Below are 15158 nucleotides of genomic sequence, written 5' to 3' on the forward strand. Positions count from 1 at the left end.
GTTATTGACTTGCATAAGGTAAGTGGAAAACAAAACACTGAGGTACTGCATTACTCTTCTATAGCCAACCTTATCTGCTTAGAACAAACACTTCCTTCTCATCCTTGGGGTTAAATCCACTCAGGCACGGAAGAAATACAAAAGAATCATCCCCTAGTTAGTGGGAAGGGCATGGCTGCTAAGAGACAGGAGTTTTACCCTTCATTCCAATAATAAATAAAATTTAAAAAGTCACTATTTACAGCTTACAGAGTCCCTGTGTCCCCGATCTTCACAGTGATGAAAGACACCTGCCCTCACCCACAGGTACTTCCCGCTTTCCCCTCTAATGGCTCCAGGAGGCGGATTTGCCCTGCCTCTCATTCACACAGGCCCCTCCCTCTCCACCATGCTCCTTCAGGAGACGTTGCTGTGCCCTCAAATAAAGGCTGCATTCTTAGCAAATGCCAACCACAATTCCTGTTCCCTCCTTGATCCAGCTCTTGAAAATAATTCTGTGGTCCTCGGAACACCCGTGTGTGGCTGTGCGTGCGTGCGTGCGTGCGTGCGTGCGTGCGTGCGTGCGTGCGTGCGTGTGTGTGTGTGTGTGTGTGTGTGTGTGTGACTACAGTGAGATTGGTGTATGGGCACGAATGCTCATCTAGTGAGAGTGGCATGTGTGGGTGATTGTGTATGTATACGTGCCCCCATGACTTCTGGGGGCGGGAGCAGTGCCTGTGTGCATGAGTGTACCTGTGAAATGGCAGGGGAGTGTTTTCGTGTGCGTGTGTGTGAAAGTGCAGGGGTGTGGGGTGGCTGAGCACACAGCTGGCAGGCAGAGCACAAGTCCACCAGGTTCTTCATCCCGTGGCAACAGAGCTCCATTACCCCGGAAGCTCCCTCACTCACAGGGCTGCCGAGTTACAACTTAAGTTAACCAGAGCTTCTAGGCTTTCCAACACCCAACATCTTTCTGATTCGGAAGGAGACGGATCATCAATGTAGCACCATGTCCCAGCTCTACAACAGGAGACCACCCACCCTCGGTGGTCACCGGCTTGCAGAGTCCCCAGGAGGTGGGCTACCGCTTGGGGCAGAGAGCCACTGAGAGACCCACTCCTTAGGGTGGGAGGTCAGAAGGCATTTCACAGGTCCTTCCTCCCCACGCGGGAGCAGGACGAGCAGAGGACAGCCACCGGGGTCAGTGCGGCACGTCTGCTGTGTCCCGCGATGACCTGCGTGGTGGCTCGCGGTGCACGGTGCACGGGTGGGCGGCGGGCATTGGAGGAGGCGGTGGGTCACCCACGACTAAGTGCACCTGAGCAAAGTTCCAGGCTGTGGTCCTGTCTCTTGCTGGCCTACCTGGTTCGCAAGGGCCCAGATGGGGCAAGGAGCGCAGGAGGCGGTGGCAGGGCCTCTTGCCAGGTCGGGTCACACCAGCCCCACCTAGCTCACAGCGTGCTCAGGTGAGGCAGCGAGTCCAGATGCCCCGTGCGGCCCCTGGCAGCGGCGGCCGACTCCACCCCGCGCAGCCACTCGGTGCACTTGCGCACCAGGCCCTCGTCCACCACCTCCACCTCCTCCTCGTACTCCTCATCGTCGTACTTGTGTTTCTCATTCAGCAGCGACACCTTGAGCACCGGGCGCAGGCTGGAGGGGCGGTGGCTGGGCATCGTGGCCTGCAGACCTCCCGGCATCAGCGAGGCGCCGGGTGGGCGGCTGCTGACAGCCACAGCCAGGGGCGCGTCGGGGACACTGGTGGGGCCGCCCCTCCGCAGAGTCGCGGTCCTGGTCCGGGGACAGGGGACGAGTGGGCGCCGAGGGTCAGGCGAGGGTGTGGGGAAGGGCCTGCGGGGCCGTGCCAGCAGCTGCTTCTCCAGGTGGCGCCTCTGGATGACCAGGATGGCTTCAGGAGTGAGGCTCAAGGAGAAGCGCGTGGTGTCGTCTGGCCCGGACCCCGCCCCCGCAGGAGTCCCCGCGGCGGTGGCTCCCCCTGGGCTGTGGCTGCAGGCGACCCGCCGGGGCGCGGAGCACGTGGTAGAGGCTCCCCCACGGCCCGGAGAGGACTGGGGCAGAACGCGTGCGGAGGTCGGCGGCTGCGGGGTGCCGGGACCCAGGCCGGGACCGCGGCGGCCTGGCGGCCTCTTCAGGGTGGCGGAGGGCCAGGAGCTGGAGAGCAGCATCTCGGGCGGCCGCTTCTTCTTCTCCCCGGCGGCGGCGGCGGCAGGCGGCGAGGGCGCGGGCGGCACGCAGGGCCTCCGGGATAGCTGGCGCGCGGCGGGCCCCCCCGGGGTTCGGGAGGGCGGCGGCGGCGGCGGCGGCGGTGGCGGTGGCGGCGGCATAGGCTGGAATGACATGACGCCGCCGAGCAAGCGGATCATCAGTGTCCTGGAAAGGAGAGGGGCGGGTCTCAGTCACCGCGCGCGGAGCCGCCCCACAGGCCCAGCGACCCCCCTGCGTCCCCCCATCTGTTGCAGATCGCCCCGCGCTCCCGGCACACCCACCTGCGAGCAGCCACGGCATCTCCCGCTCCTTCCTAGCCCGGCCTGAAGCCCCGTTGGCTTCAAGAGAAGGCTCCTCCCGCCCCTTCCTCGCTTCGGCAACCCCGAGAGCTCCCTCTAACTGGGTGCTCGGGGCTGGGCCCTGTGGGCACCGCCAGCAGCTGCCCAACTGCGGGCGGATCTGGATGTCGCCCGGTTCGCACCTCCGAGCCGCGCCGCCGGGCTGGGCCGGGCGGCAGGAGGAGGAGCGCGCGCTAGCAAGGGCTTGCCAAGTCCCGGGCTGCGCGGGGCTGCTGTCGCCGCCGCCGACTGCTGCACACTGGAGACAAAGTGCCCGAGAGCTGCAGGGGCGGGGGCCGGCACCCAGTGACCCAAGCCTCCCCTCTCCCCAGTTTTCCCATGGTCTGCGAAGCAAAGGCTTAGTCCACCAGAAGCCAGGAGCTAGGTCTCAAGGAAGCCGGTGGCACCAAGTCACTGCCGGAGCCCTGCATGTTAGACAGAAAAGCCTTTCAGATGACACGGGAGAGAAATTTCGGGCCAGTCTGGAAAGCACCCGGAGCCGGGCGGGGCGTTTCAGTGCTACCTAGGTTTCACTGACATTGTTGATGCCACTCCTTAGGAGTTGTTTGCACATTAAGACCAGTTGTTATCTATGACTGGGCAAGGCAGTTTGTTATATAATAGCAACACAGGAAATATTAGACATTGTTCTGTTTTAACGAGTGACTGCAGGCAAGGCGATGTGTTACCGCCACCATAACAGGATTCAAAATGAGAGCCAATCTTGACCTCAACTCTTTTTTTCTGGTTGTAAATACTTGGAAACATACCCACAATGCTAAAAAGTCCAATAAGTCGGCAATCCAACAGTTAAAGCAATGTACCCCAAAGTCAAGGGGTTTTACAGGGCAGCCCCAACACCTGGTTCACTTACAAGTGAGCATCAAACGTTTCAAAAAACTACTCCCCATCACATTAAATAGCTCTGGCCCAGGGTGAGTCGGCCACACGTGGGAAAGTGGGTAAGCCTGTGTGCTCTGTGCCAACACTCACCCCACCCCCTCCTCTTCTGTTTGTTCTGCGCAGCAGCAACTGGACACTCGGCGCCCCGGGGTAGCCAAGGAAACTTGGGTGGCAGAAGCATTTCCCATTAGAGTGGTAGAGAAGTTGGCATGGGCCCCACAACCCCTATAGGCATCTCTACCACACCACATTCCCTCTGTGCAAAAGCAGCTAGCTTCCAGAGAGCTCTCCTCCTCCCAGGAGCCTCCTGCCCTTGCCCCTGCCAGGGCACCAAAGGCAGTAACCTCTGCCTCTGAACTCAGCTGAACACGGGGCAGCTTAGCTCCCCAGGCACTGAATGAATGCTTCTGTTGTTTTACTCCAGGTTCTAGTTTTTAGGTAGTGTGGGGATAGGTTTGTAAGCAGTGACCACAGATTGAAAGTAGGGGTTGGGTGGGGAGGCTTTGGGGGGGGGGTCAGCAGCTGTCTCTGTAGGGACAGCTGGGGAGGTCAACTTTAGAGGAAAACCAACAAACAGCTGGATGCCCAGATGCTCTGTATGCCAGTGAAAACGTGCAGTGTCTGGAACCCACTGCATCCTGCGGGCTCACATCGCTCCCTAAGGCTTCAGGGAGTTCAGAAGCAATGGTGTTCCGGCTGAAGGTCAGAGGCGGAGGCGGCGGGGCAGTCTCATAATTTTAAGAGCTGACATAAACTGATGTAAGTCTGTGCCCAGCACTCCTTGTCCATTCTCCTGGGAAAGTGGGGCTTCCGGAAGCTCCAAAATGCATGAGAGGGAAAGAGAGGACAGGACTCAGTGCCAGGTGAGAGGCCAAAGTCAGACGGCCAAAGTAATTACAGTAGACAAGGAAGAGTCTGTTGGCTGAGGAACTGGCGTAAGTGAACCCAACTAGTAGACATTGGCATGTAAAAGCCCAGAGAAGCAGGTGAGCAGTTACCAGGGTGACAGCTAAGGTGACCCAGACCAGGGACTGGGATGTTCCATGTCACCTCAGCAGCTTGCTCTGGCCCAGCAGCCCGCCACCTGGGAAGCTACAAGCATTCCTGTCCTCCGAGAGTCCCGGAGGAAGGGAAGAAGGAAGCCCCGGCTCAAGTATGGACTCAGGGAAGCAATTGTACTCCTGTACCTGGCGTGGGCTGCCCTAGCAGGGGAGCTTGTTCACTTCTGACAGGATTCTTCCGAATCTCCTGCCACGGAGAACAGCCTCTACACATCAGCAGCGCTTGTCCACCTCCCTCGGCCTCTTCTCAGACGTCAGGAAGAGTAGGACACCTGGCAGGAGCTCTGGAGGCAGGGGGACATCTACCGCTGACTGTTACGGAATCCGTTACACATTCCATCTGGTGGGAGTGGGGAGCAGCGACAGTTGGAGCAAAGGGAGATCAAACGTGACTTTCAGATAGAAGATGCAGAGGCTGACTCGATGGCTGAGCTGATGAAGACACGTGCTGCCAAGTCTGAGGGCCTGGGCTCGGTCCCTGGAACCCACCGACTCCTGTAAGTTGTTCTCTGAGCTCTACACACATACGGTGGCGGGGCACAGGCAAACACTTGCAAAAGTAAATAAATGCTAAAACAACTTAAAGAAAAAAAAAGGATGGGGGATGCATGAGGCATAGAAGTGATTACTCAACAAATACACTTTTTACGTCGTTTTATACACATCCAAATTTACCTGGAATTTCATATAAGGTGAAGAGGGAGGGAGACGTCCAACCTTGTCACATATCACACACACACACACACACACACACACACACACACCACAAAACAAAGGAACAAGGGCAGACAACGCTCTCCACACGTGGTGGTCTGAATGAAAATGTCCCCCATAGGCTCATATATTTGAACGCTTGGTCCCCAGCTAGTGGCTGTTTGGGGGAGGATTTGGGGGTGTGGCCTTGTTGGAGGATGTCACTAGGTGGGGACTTTGAGATTTCAAAAGCCTCACAGCCTTTCTGATTCAGTGCTCTCCGCCCCATGCTGTGGGTTGAGATGTGAACTCAGCTGTTCCTGCTGCCATGCCTTGGCTCTGCCATCATAAACGCCAGTTTTCTGGAACCTTCTGGAACCATAGGCTTTCGCTTATAAAATGCTCAGTCATGTTGTTTTATCGCAGCAACAGACAAGTAACCCATACACTCTCTGAACTTACTATCCCAAATAAGCCAGATGATAAGAAAAAAAAGCTCAAGTCAGCAAGCCCAAATATACGTATTTGGCGCTGCCCAGGGATTCTTTTTTGTCATTTCATCTTAACATAAAATTAACGTGCTAATTGCCATACATTATATGTGTGTGTATGAAATTGAGGACAGCGATGTTCTAGAATAGAAAGTGGTGATGGTGTCATGGGCCTATGAGGATGCTGGACTAAAGTCTATCAAATTGAGCAAACAGGCAAATTGTATACTATGTGAATTCTTTGTCAATAAAGATTTTATAAAACGTAAAAATGAATGAAAACAGTGGTTATCCCAGACATAAACAATAACCTCCACATGGGAGTCTCGGTTTAACTATGGTTATCATTCATCATCATAAAAAAAAAAAAAAAAAAAAAAAACAAAAAAAAAAACCTGGAAGCATGTAACACCAGAGCCAAGAGGCTTTTTCCTTATAACTAGAGTGTGTTGAGAGCATTGAAGGTTACATCATACAATACCTTCATTGTGTGGATAAGGAAACAGAGGTCCCAAGAGTTAAAGTGACTTGATTAGGCCAGTATTGATAATGTATGTGTTTTATTCCTTATGTCTTTGATGCTCTGGTATTTGAGGCTTTGATACTGGAAAGACTGCTCTGTATAGTACTAGTTAAGTCCTAGAGGAAGCAAAGCAACCAAACGCAGACTTTGGTATAGAAAATCCAAACCACCATCTGTTTGTTTGGGCCCCAGTTAGTCTCAGACTGAACTAGATTAGTCTGGAACTGAACTTGAGATCATCCTGCTTCTCAAATGTTGGGACTACAAGGATGTGCCGGCACACCAGTTCAACTCTGTGTTTCATCAGGCCCTCACACCAATACTCCTGTAAGGCACCTCAGCACCCACCAAGTTGTAGCTGCTAAGGACCCCTGTTCCAGCTCACAGCCTTCAAAATGAATTCAGAGGATACGATCTAAACTTTTGTAGTATACCTAAGCTATCTGTCCGTTCCTTCCTGAAATAACCACAACACAGGCTCCGGACCATATTCCACTTTCTTCCTTCTGTTTCCTGACCAGTTAGGTGGTCCCTGTAGGCTGTGGCTTGAATTTCTAGGAATCTGTGAAAATAAACTTTCTTCATGAAAACAGTTCCATGTCTGCTCGGACTACACTTGTTCAGGCACATTTCCAACAATATCACAGTTGTTAGCAGTAAGAGATACAGGACTGGTACCTGACACTCAGACAGGCGATCCTTTCTTCTTTTACTGTGTGCTCCTACATCACCAACCACCCCCTGCAGTTCAGAGAGGGCTGAAGTGCTGGGATGTGTCTCTGAGGAGGACCAAGTGAGATCATAAAGATAACTGCTGCTGGAAGAAAAGTTAAACACAGTACAAATGTATAGTGACATACAGTGTTAATTACTATTCCCAGAAGCATCTAAAGAAATATTCATAGTTGGGGTTGTGCTTATGCTCACATGTGGAAGGAGGTTAACATGAAACAGAGCTGGAGCTAGAGAAAGGAACCAAGGTTTGCTCACCTGGGTTTTGTGCTTACCTTATGGGCATCTGTGGAAGTTTGGCCTAAGCAGGGTAACGTTAGAAATTCAGTGGAAATGCTTAGCCTGGTGGTCAATGACTATAAACCCAGCACTTGTATTGAGGTAGGAAGGTGGTATTGAGGGTATTGAGGCAGGAAGAATATGATAAGCCAGCCTGGGTCAGATGGACATGAGAAGTCACTCTGCTTGTCTATGTGCACGTGGGGATGAGGAGAGCCAGGGATCCACCTGCACACGTTGGCGTGTCTGGAGTGAATCGACCTTGAAGAAAGCTTTTATACTCCATGTCTGAGGAAATTAAGACATGGTCATCTACTTCCCAGCCAGACCAGCTAAGCTGTTCTAAGTGGTCTGACATCATACACCTTGGGCTCTAAAAGCTGTCTTTGTGAGAATGCTGTATTCCTGGGGTGAATTCACTGCTACAGGATGCAGCGGGAAAAGGGATGCAGAGATGGCAAAGAGAATACCCGCCTCTCACTGCTCTAAAGACGTTAGAGCACGCTCAAAAGGTCCAGGAATTTGACATCCCGGAAACCAGTTAAGATAGTGAAGAGGACTTCCTGACTAGAATGAGACGGGCAGAAAGAGGCATTGATTCATCCCTGAGCTCTCCTGAGAGCAAGATTCCTCAGCTCCCTTTGAAGGCTTGTGGTCCTGAGTCAGTTTGGGACTTGAAGGCAGGAAAATGTGGATTATTTATGTAAAGATCATGACTTTTGGATGCATGTCACTTGCTGCAGGACCTGAGATGTTAAGATGACTGCTGGTTAATTTTCTTTTTCAGCACAGCAGCGCCAGGTAACTATTATCTTTACTAACTCTGCTCAATGTATGGAGAAGAGATAACTAAAGATTTCAAATGCCCGAAACCCCAATCTTTTTAATAAAACAGAAAATAGCTCAGTAGTTTTCTGGTCTACCACTAGTCTCTGTCTCATTTTAGTTGGGAGTACAATTTTAAAATAATTTAATCACTTCTCTACATGCGTATGAAATTGACTTGACTCTCTACTTTTCTGGGACAATCCTTTTGGCCCCTTGATGAATGGAATTAATAAAAATGGATATTTTGCTATTAAAAAAACAAAATTAAATTAACTTGCTTCTAGACTTTAAATATAACATAGTAATTACCACAACCTTAAAGATATTTTCAGAACGAGTACAATGACAACGTCCAGGTCCCAATGCCATGGCAGGTGGCTCTCAAAGGCATGAACTGTAGTTGTTGTTTACGCTTTCAACTCTTTTAAGGGGCCCACCACCCAGCTCTCAAATAATCACACACACAGATTTTTTTCCTTCCTTATGAATGCCTGGTCTTAGGTTGGCTTGTTGCTAGCCAGCTTTTCTTAAATTATCCTGTCTACCTTTTGCCTCTGGGCTTTTTCCTTTTCTTACTTCTGTATATCTTACATTCACTCTTACTCCGTGGCTGGCTGTGTGGCTGGGTGGCTGGATGTGTGGCCGTGTGACTGGCCCCTGGAGTCCTCCTCTCCTTGTTCTCTTGTTTCTTCTTCTTTTTTCCTCCCAGATTTCTCCTTCTATTTATTCTCTCTGCCTGCCAGCCCTGCCTATCCTTTCTCCTGCCTTGCTATTAGCTGTTCAGCTCTTTATTAGACCAATCAGGTGTTTTAGACAGGCACAGTAACACAGTGGCATCACAGGGTTAAACAAATGCAACATAAAGGAATAAAACACATCTTTGCACCATTAAACAAATGTTCCACAACATAAACAAATGTAACACATCTTAAATTAATATTCTACAACAGTGAACTGCCTGAAAAAAGGTGACCGAGCTGTGGTGACAGTCCAGCCCCCCAGATGAGCCACAGATGTGCACACACCTGGCAGGCCACTTGCTCGAAACTCCACAAGGAGTGACCAGGGGGAAAAGCCAGGCAGTGATCAGGTGGCAGTACCAGGGAGTAAGACCATGACTCTAAGAAGCACTTTATGATTCTCACAACCTCTTGGCTTTACCAAGGCACATCATACTCAAATGTCCATCTGGGAAAACTCCAAAACATCCCAATACAGTTTTCCTAACTGTTCCACACACTACTCTTCCAGGTGTTTTCTTCAGACTTCACTTTTTTCCAGGTATGTGTGTACACATGCTTGCACGTGTGTGGCAGGCTTCCGTGTGCAGGTGTAGGCCAGAGGTTGGCATCAGGTGTCTTCCTCAGCTGCTCTCTATTTGCCGAGGCAGGTTCTGGCACAGAACCTCAAGTTTGCCGATTGGCTAGTCTGGCTAGCCAGCTTGCGCCAGGGATCCCGCCTCTGGGAGTACTGGCTGTGTGGGTGCTGGGGAGCCAGACTCCAGTCCTCAGGCGTGCACAGCAGGGGCTCCACCCACTGGGCCATCTCTCCAGCCCCATTTCTGTACTCAAATTCAAATAATTAAACTCATTATAGCAATAAGCAGTCAAAAATCTAACCTCAACTAACCCTGAACTATAAGACAGGAAAAGTGTATCCGACTGCACCATTTCTGGCAATTTACACTCATTGTGTTAATATTAAATTCAACACTAATATCTTCCCCACAGATTGGGAGTTTAGCCTGACTCCTTAGCCCCAGTTTTAAGCAGTCTCTTTAAGTCATTTCCCTGTGGGCTCGGGACAGGGTCACTGCAGGAAACAGGTCTGGGTGGGACGGAAGCACAGGGTAACATCATCAGCCTTCGGTGGAGCCAGGAAATCCAGCACCAACCTTAGGTGCTTTTATACAAGCGTGAATATTCCAAACGACCTCACATTTTTCCTGACAGTTTTATACGTCAAGATCTGGCTTAGGCAGTTTTTAGGGACTCGGAGAGCAAAGTCTGTGTTTTCTTAGGCCATACCAGCGTGGGCGGAGACAAAGCAGCTTGCAAACAGGGCATGAGATGCTTGCCTCTGCCCCACCCTGGGGCTGGTCACTCCCCAGAATCCTGCCAGCCCTACTCCTGGGACTGCTGGAAACCTAAGCTGCCACAGCACTGATCCCTGTTGCATACACCCAGCTCCTGACACTGACATTACACTCGATGTCCCAGGATGAGAAGCTGCCACAAGCCACATTCACCATGACTGTCATCTGTCATCGGGCTGACAGAGGTTGTACCGATAACCTGACCTGGATCCTGGACCTGCTCAGTCAGGTAGTGGCTCATCCCGGGAGCACTCAGACCCCAAGGCACTGCATCCCAGGCTCAGTAGTAAGGTAAGAGCTTTCTCTGCCTTTAACTTCAAGCTCCTCCCACAGATGCCTGGCCCCTTTTTGAATGGTCTATGTACTGAGTGCTACCTACCAGGCTCTATCACTCATTCACTCTTGCAGCCATCCTGTGGAGTCAACTGAGGCTGATCCTAGGCTATGGATCTATCATCCCACACCTTCACAATGCTCAAAGCTCTATATGGTTGTGGGGTGCAGACAATCCTAGTGAGGGCCACTTACCTCGGCTCCAGATAACCTTCTTATGACATGCATGTCCAAGGTGCACAGAGTCCACACTTGTAACCCTCTGAGGATCTGGAAAGGCAATGTGACACGGACACACACACACACACACACACACACACACACACACACACACACGAACACTAAATTCTGCGATATAGAGGCAGTGGGGTCATGAAGTCCTTCAAGGCCTGTCTGCAGCACCCCTTTTCCTGATGTGGGCCCTGCCGTGGATTTTCTCTGGGGAGATGCCTTTCTTGTGTAAACTGACGTTAGCTGCCCAGAAGACAAGAGGGTTGGAATATGCTACTGTGTGCACCGCCAGGTGTGACCCTGGCTGATGCTGAGGAATTAGCTCCACAGGAGGGCTGCAGGACACTGAGTGAGACAAGCAGGTGGGTCAGATCAACCGTGCCCACACTAAGGACTGACCCTGGCGTTCAGAAGCCAGAAAGAAACACGTCTCCGGAGCGCTGACCGGGTTACCTAGCAGCCTGCCTCACAAGGCTCACACCACAACAGCTGTGCCCTCGGGCACTGCAGCCCACCTGTCCCCTCCCTCCCACCCAGGACACAGAATCTGTCTGTCCTCCGTCCCTCCCACCAGCCATCCTCCAAACTCTCCATCAGGTCCAGGGCTGAAAACGGAAGGCTAACCTGGATCTATCTGAATCTCAGCGTCCCCAGTCCACCACCCGCAACTACCAGCACTTCAGTATGCCCGGTTCCTCTCCTCCCCACACTGGCACTCGCCAACCTTTTCTTTCCCCCTTCTTTTTTTTTTTTTTTTTTTTTGGTTTTTCCAGACAGGGTTTCTCTGTGTAGCTTTGCGCCTTTCCTGGGACTCACTTGGTAGCCCAAGCTGGCCTCGAACTCACAGAGATCCGCCTGGCTCTGCCTCCCGAGTGCTGGGATTAAAGGCGTGCGCCACCACCGCCCGGCATTCCCCCTTCTTTTTTTTTCCAACACATCTGACCGAAGTTTCCCCTCCCTCCATGCCTCCCGGTCCCTCTCACCCACCCAGATTCACTCTTCTGTTTCCCTTCAGAAAAGAGCAGGCCTCCCAGGGATATCAACCGGACAGGTCATAAGATGCAATAAGACCAGGCACAAACCCTCATATCAAGGCTGGGTGAGGCAGCCCAGTAGGAGGATCCCAAGAGCGGGGAGTCAGAGACCCCCACTCCTGCTGTAAGGAGTCCCACGAGGCCAAGCTAATAGCCACAAGGTGTATGCAGAGGACCCAGCACAGACCCGTGCAGGCTCTGTGGCTGCCGCTTCAGTCTCTGTGAGTCCACGTGAGCCCTGCTTAGCTGGTTCTATGGGCTGTGTTCTCCTAGTGACCTCGACCCTTCTGGCTCCTACAAGACTTCCTCCCCCTCTTCCACGAGGTTCCCCGAGCTTCAAGGGGAAGGGCCCGATGGAGATCTCCAATTTGGGCTCGCTCTCCACCCAATGTTCGGCTGTGGGTCTCTCTGATGACGACTGGGTTAGGCACCGATCTATGAGTATCATTAACAATCATTTCATTGATTTTTTTTTTTTTCTTTTTTCTAATCCTAGCTCTCTGGGCTATCCAGCCTCTGGTTCCTGGTCATCCAGATAGTGTCCAGCATGGGCTCCCTCTTGTGGCATGGACCTCAAATTAGACCAGTCATTCATTGGCTGGCCACTCCCACAAGTTCTGCGCCTGCGTTGACCCAGCACATCTTGCAGGCAGGAGAGATTATCGGTTGAAGGTTTTGTGGCTGGGTTAGTCCCACTCCCACCACTGGAGGCCTTGCCTGGTTACGGAAGACGGCTGGTTCAGACTCCATATCCTCCATTACTAGGAGTCCTTGCTAGGGTCCCCCTCATGGAGTCCCGGGAGTTTCTACTGCACTAGGTTTCCACATCACCCCGCCTCCGATGCCCTCTGAATCCTTTCCAGCCCCAGGCCCACGTCTTGCAATGCCTGTGCAGGCTGCCACCACTGCTGCCGTCTGGCCCAGGACTGAGGGCCCATCCTCTCTTATCTGGGAAGACCCGAGATCCCAGCAAAGGCAAAACCCTGCCTTCCATGCATCTCTCCACTTGAGTTGATTTAGGAACCTACCTCTCCATTCTAGGGCCACTCTGCACCCCAAGGTGGACATTTTTGCCTGAAGTTGCTCATGTTGCCCTGGGACCTGTGGCAGCACTCAGCTCCTAGAGTGTTGCTGTGAGCCACCCCGATTCTCGCAAAGGAAGAACTCCAGGGTCTGCTAGCTAGGCTACCTGGATCCAGCTTTTCCAATGGCCCCTTCCTTGGGACTGGCTATACCCAGTCAAGACATGGCACAAAGTGAGCAGACAGCACCTCAATTTTAAAGTCTACTTGGAGGTATTTTTCAAGGGGGAATCCCCAATTCTGCTTTCTTCAGAAGGTATGGCTCCCACAGCCATCTAACATCTGGAGAAGCAGAACCAGGTGATTCAAATGGGCAGAATGGTAAAATGTACAGCCAGGCATGGCCACCTCTCCTAGAGTCTGGCTCACTGGACAGGATAGGCACTTTAGAAGAGCCAGGGACCTGGAGGGGGCATGGCACATGACTGCTTTTCCCTGAGCCTGAAATTCAAGCTCTTTTTCACTCTGCTCCTCCTCCACTGTCAGGTGTGAACTGTCCCCAGTGTGCTGCTGTCTGCACTCTGCTCCTCCTCCACTGTCAGGTGTGAACTGTCCCCAGTGTGCTGCTGTCTGCACTCTGCTCCCCCTCCACTGTCAGGTGTGAACTGTTCCCAGTGTGCTTCTGTCTGTACTCTGCTCCCCCTTCACTGTCAGGTATGAACTGTCCCCAGTGTACTTCTGTCTGCACTCTGATCCTCCTCCACTGTCAGGTGTGAACTGTCCTCAGTGTGCTGCTGTCTGCACTCTGATCCTCCTCCACTGTCAGGTGTGAACTGCCCTCAGTGTGCTGCTGTCTGCACTCTGATCCTCCTCCACTGTCAGGTGTGAACTGTCCTCAGTGTGCTGCTGTCTGCACTCTGCTCCCCCTCCACTGTCAGGTGTGAACTGTCCTCAGTGTGCTGCTGTCTGCACTCTGCTCCCCCTCCACTGTCAGGTGTGAACTGTCCCCGGTGTGCTGCTGTCTGCACTCTGCTCCTCTCCACTGTCAGGTGTGAACTGTCCTCGGTGTGCTTCTGTCTGCACCTGCTCCTCCTCCACTGTCAGGTGTGAACTGTCCCCAGTGTGCTGCTGTCTGCACTCTGCTCCTCTCCACTGTCAGGTGTGAACTGTCCTCAGTGTGCTTCTGTCTGCACCTGCTCCTCCTCCACTGTCAGGTGTGAACTGTCCCCAGTGTGCTGCTGTCTGTACTCTGCTCCCCCTTCACTGTCAGGTGTGAACTGCCCTCAGTGTGCTGCTGTCTGCACTCTGCTCCTCCTCCACTGTCAGGTGTGAGCTGTCCCCAGTGTGCTGCTGTCTGCACTCTGCTCCTCCTCCACTGTCAGGTGTGAACTGTCCTCAGTGTGCTGCTGTCTGCACTCTGCTCCTCCTCCACTGTCAGGTGTGAACTGTCCTCAGTGTGCTGCTGTCTGCACTCTGCTCCTCCTCCACTGTCAGGTGTGAACTTTCCTCAGTGTGCTGCTGTCTGCACTCTGCTCCTCTCAGCAGGTGGGATCATCACACCCAGCAGGTGCTAAGCAGCACAGCACACCTGCAGCAGGGTAGAACCTCTGTAAATCGTACACTTCGTCAAGGTGCCCAGGCCTCTGTAAGGCAGGCGATGTCTGTTATCCCTGGCACCAACGTGGAACACAGCTCCAAAGAGGCTCCAGGCTGGGCGGAACCCTCATTCTGCAGGCTTACCTTAAATATTTATGTGTATGTGTGTGAGTGTTCTGCTTATGTGTATGTCTGGTCACCATGTGATGTGGTGCTGCTGGAGGCCAGGAGGAGGCTCTGGAACTGGAGTTGAAGATGGTTGTGAGCCACCATGTGGGTGCTAGGAATTGAGCTCAGGTCCCTGGAGAGCTGTAGATGTAACCGACCGTCTTATTAAATAAGAAACACAGAGCCAATGCAAAGAAGAAAACCAAGAGGTCAGAGCCAAGAGCCAAAACCTTACCCTTCCTCCTGTGATGTTCCTACCTCTCCAAACCAGAGCTAATTCCTGTGTGTCTGTCTTTTTATAGTGTTTCTGTTCTGCCTTCTCATTGGTTGTAAACCCAACCAAATGACCGCCTCGTCACAGCCTGTCTGTACAGACCTCCAGGTTTTCTATTGATTGGTATTGAGATTAAAGGCAGGTGTATCCAATACTGGCTGTATCCCTGAACACACAGAGACTTACCTAGCTCTGCCTACCAAGTGCTGGGATTACAAGCGTACGCCACCACTGCCCTGCTTTCCTATGGCTTGCTAATAGCTCTGACCCCTGGGCAACTTTATTTATTAACATACAAATAACATTTGAATACAAATAAAATATCACCATAGAGAGCAGCATGTGCCCTCAATCA

The 15158-nt window shown here is 52.3% G+C and overlaps 1 protein-coding gene across 2 annotated transcripts; it reads right to left on the reverse strand.

The window, feature by feature from the left end:
• Positions 1–556: 556 nt before the first annotated feature.
• Prr18 (proline rich 18) lies at positions 557–5134 on the reverse strand. Of its 2 annotated transcripts, none has more exons than XM_076552899.1 (2): positions 4631–5134; positions 557–2367 (listed from the first exon to the last, which is right to left on the reverse strand). In XM_076552899.1, exon 2 carries the CDS (start codon positions 2358–2360, stop codon positions 1431–1433), a length of 930 nt encoding a protein of 309 aa, XP_076409014.1. In that variant the 5' UTR covers positions 2361–2367; positions 4631–5134; the 3' UTR covers positions 557–1430. The 2 variants fall into 2 exon arrangements, with proteins under 2 accessions (XP_076409014.1, XP_076409013.1); XM_076552898.1 differs by lacking the exon at positions 4631–5134 and adding an exon at positions 2484–4252.
• Positions 5135–15158: the final 10024 nt, after the last annotated feature.

This window comes from Peromyscus maniculatus, chromosome 16 (assembly GCF_049852395.1).
Source record: "Peromyscus maniculatus bairdii isolate BWxNUB_F1_BW_parent chromosome 16, HU_Pman_BW_mat_3.1, whole genome shotgun sequence".
Taxonomy (NCBI): Eukaryota; Metazoa; Chordata; class Mammalia; order Rodentia; family Cricetidae; genus Peromyscus; species Peromyscus maniculatus.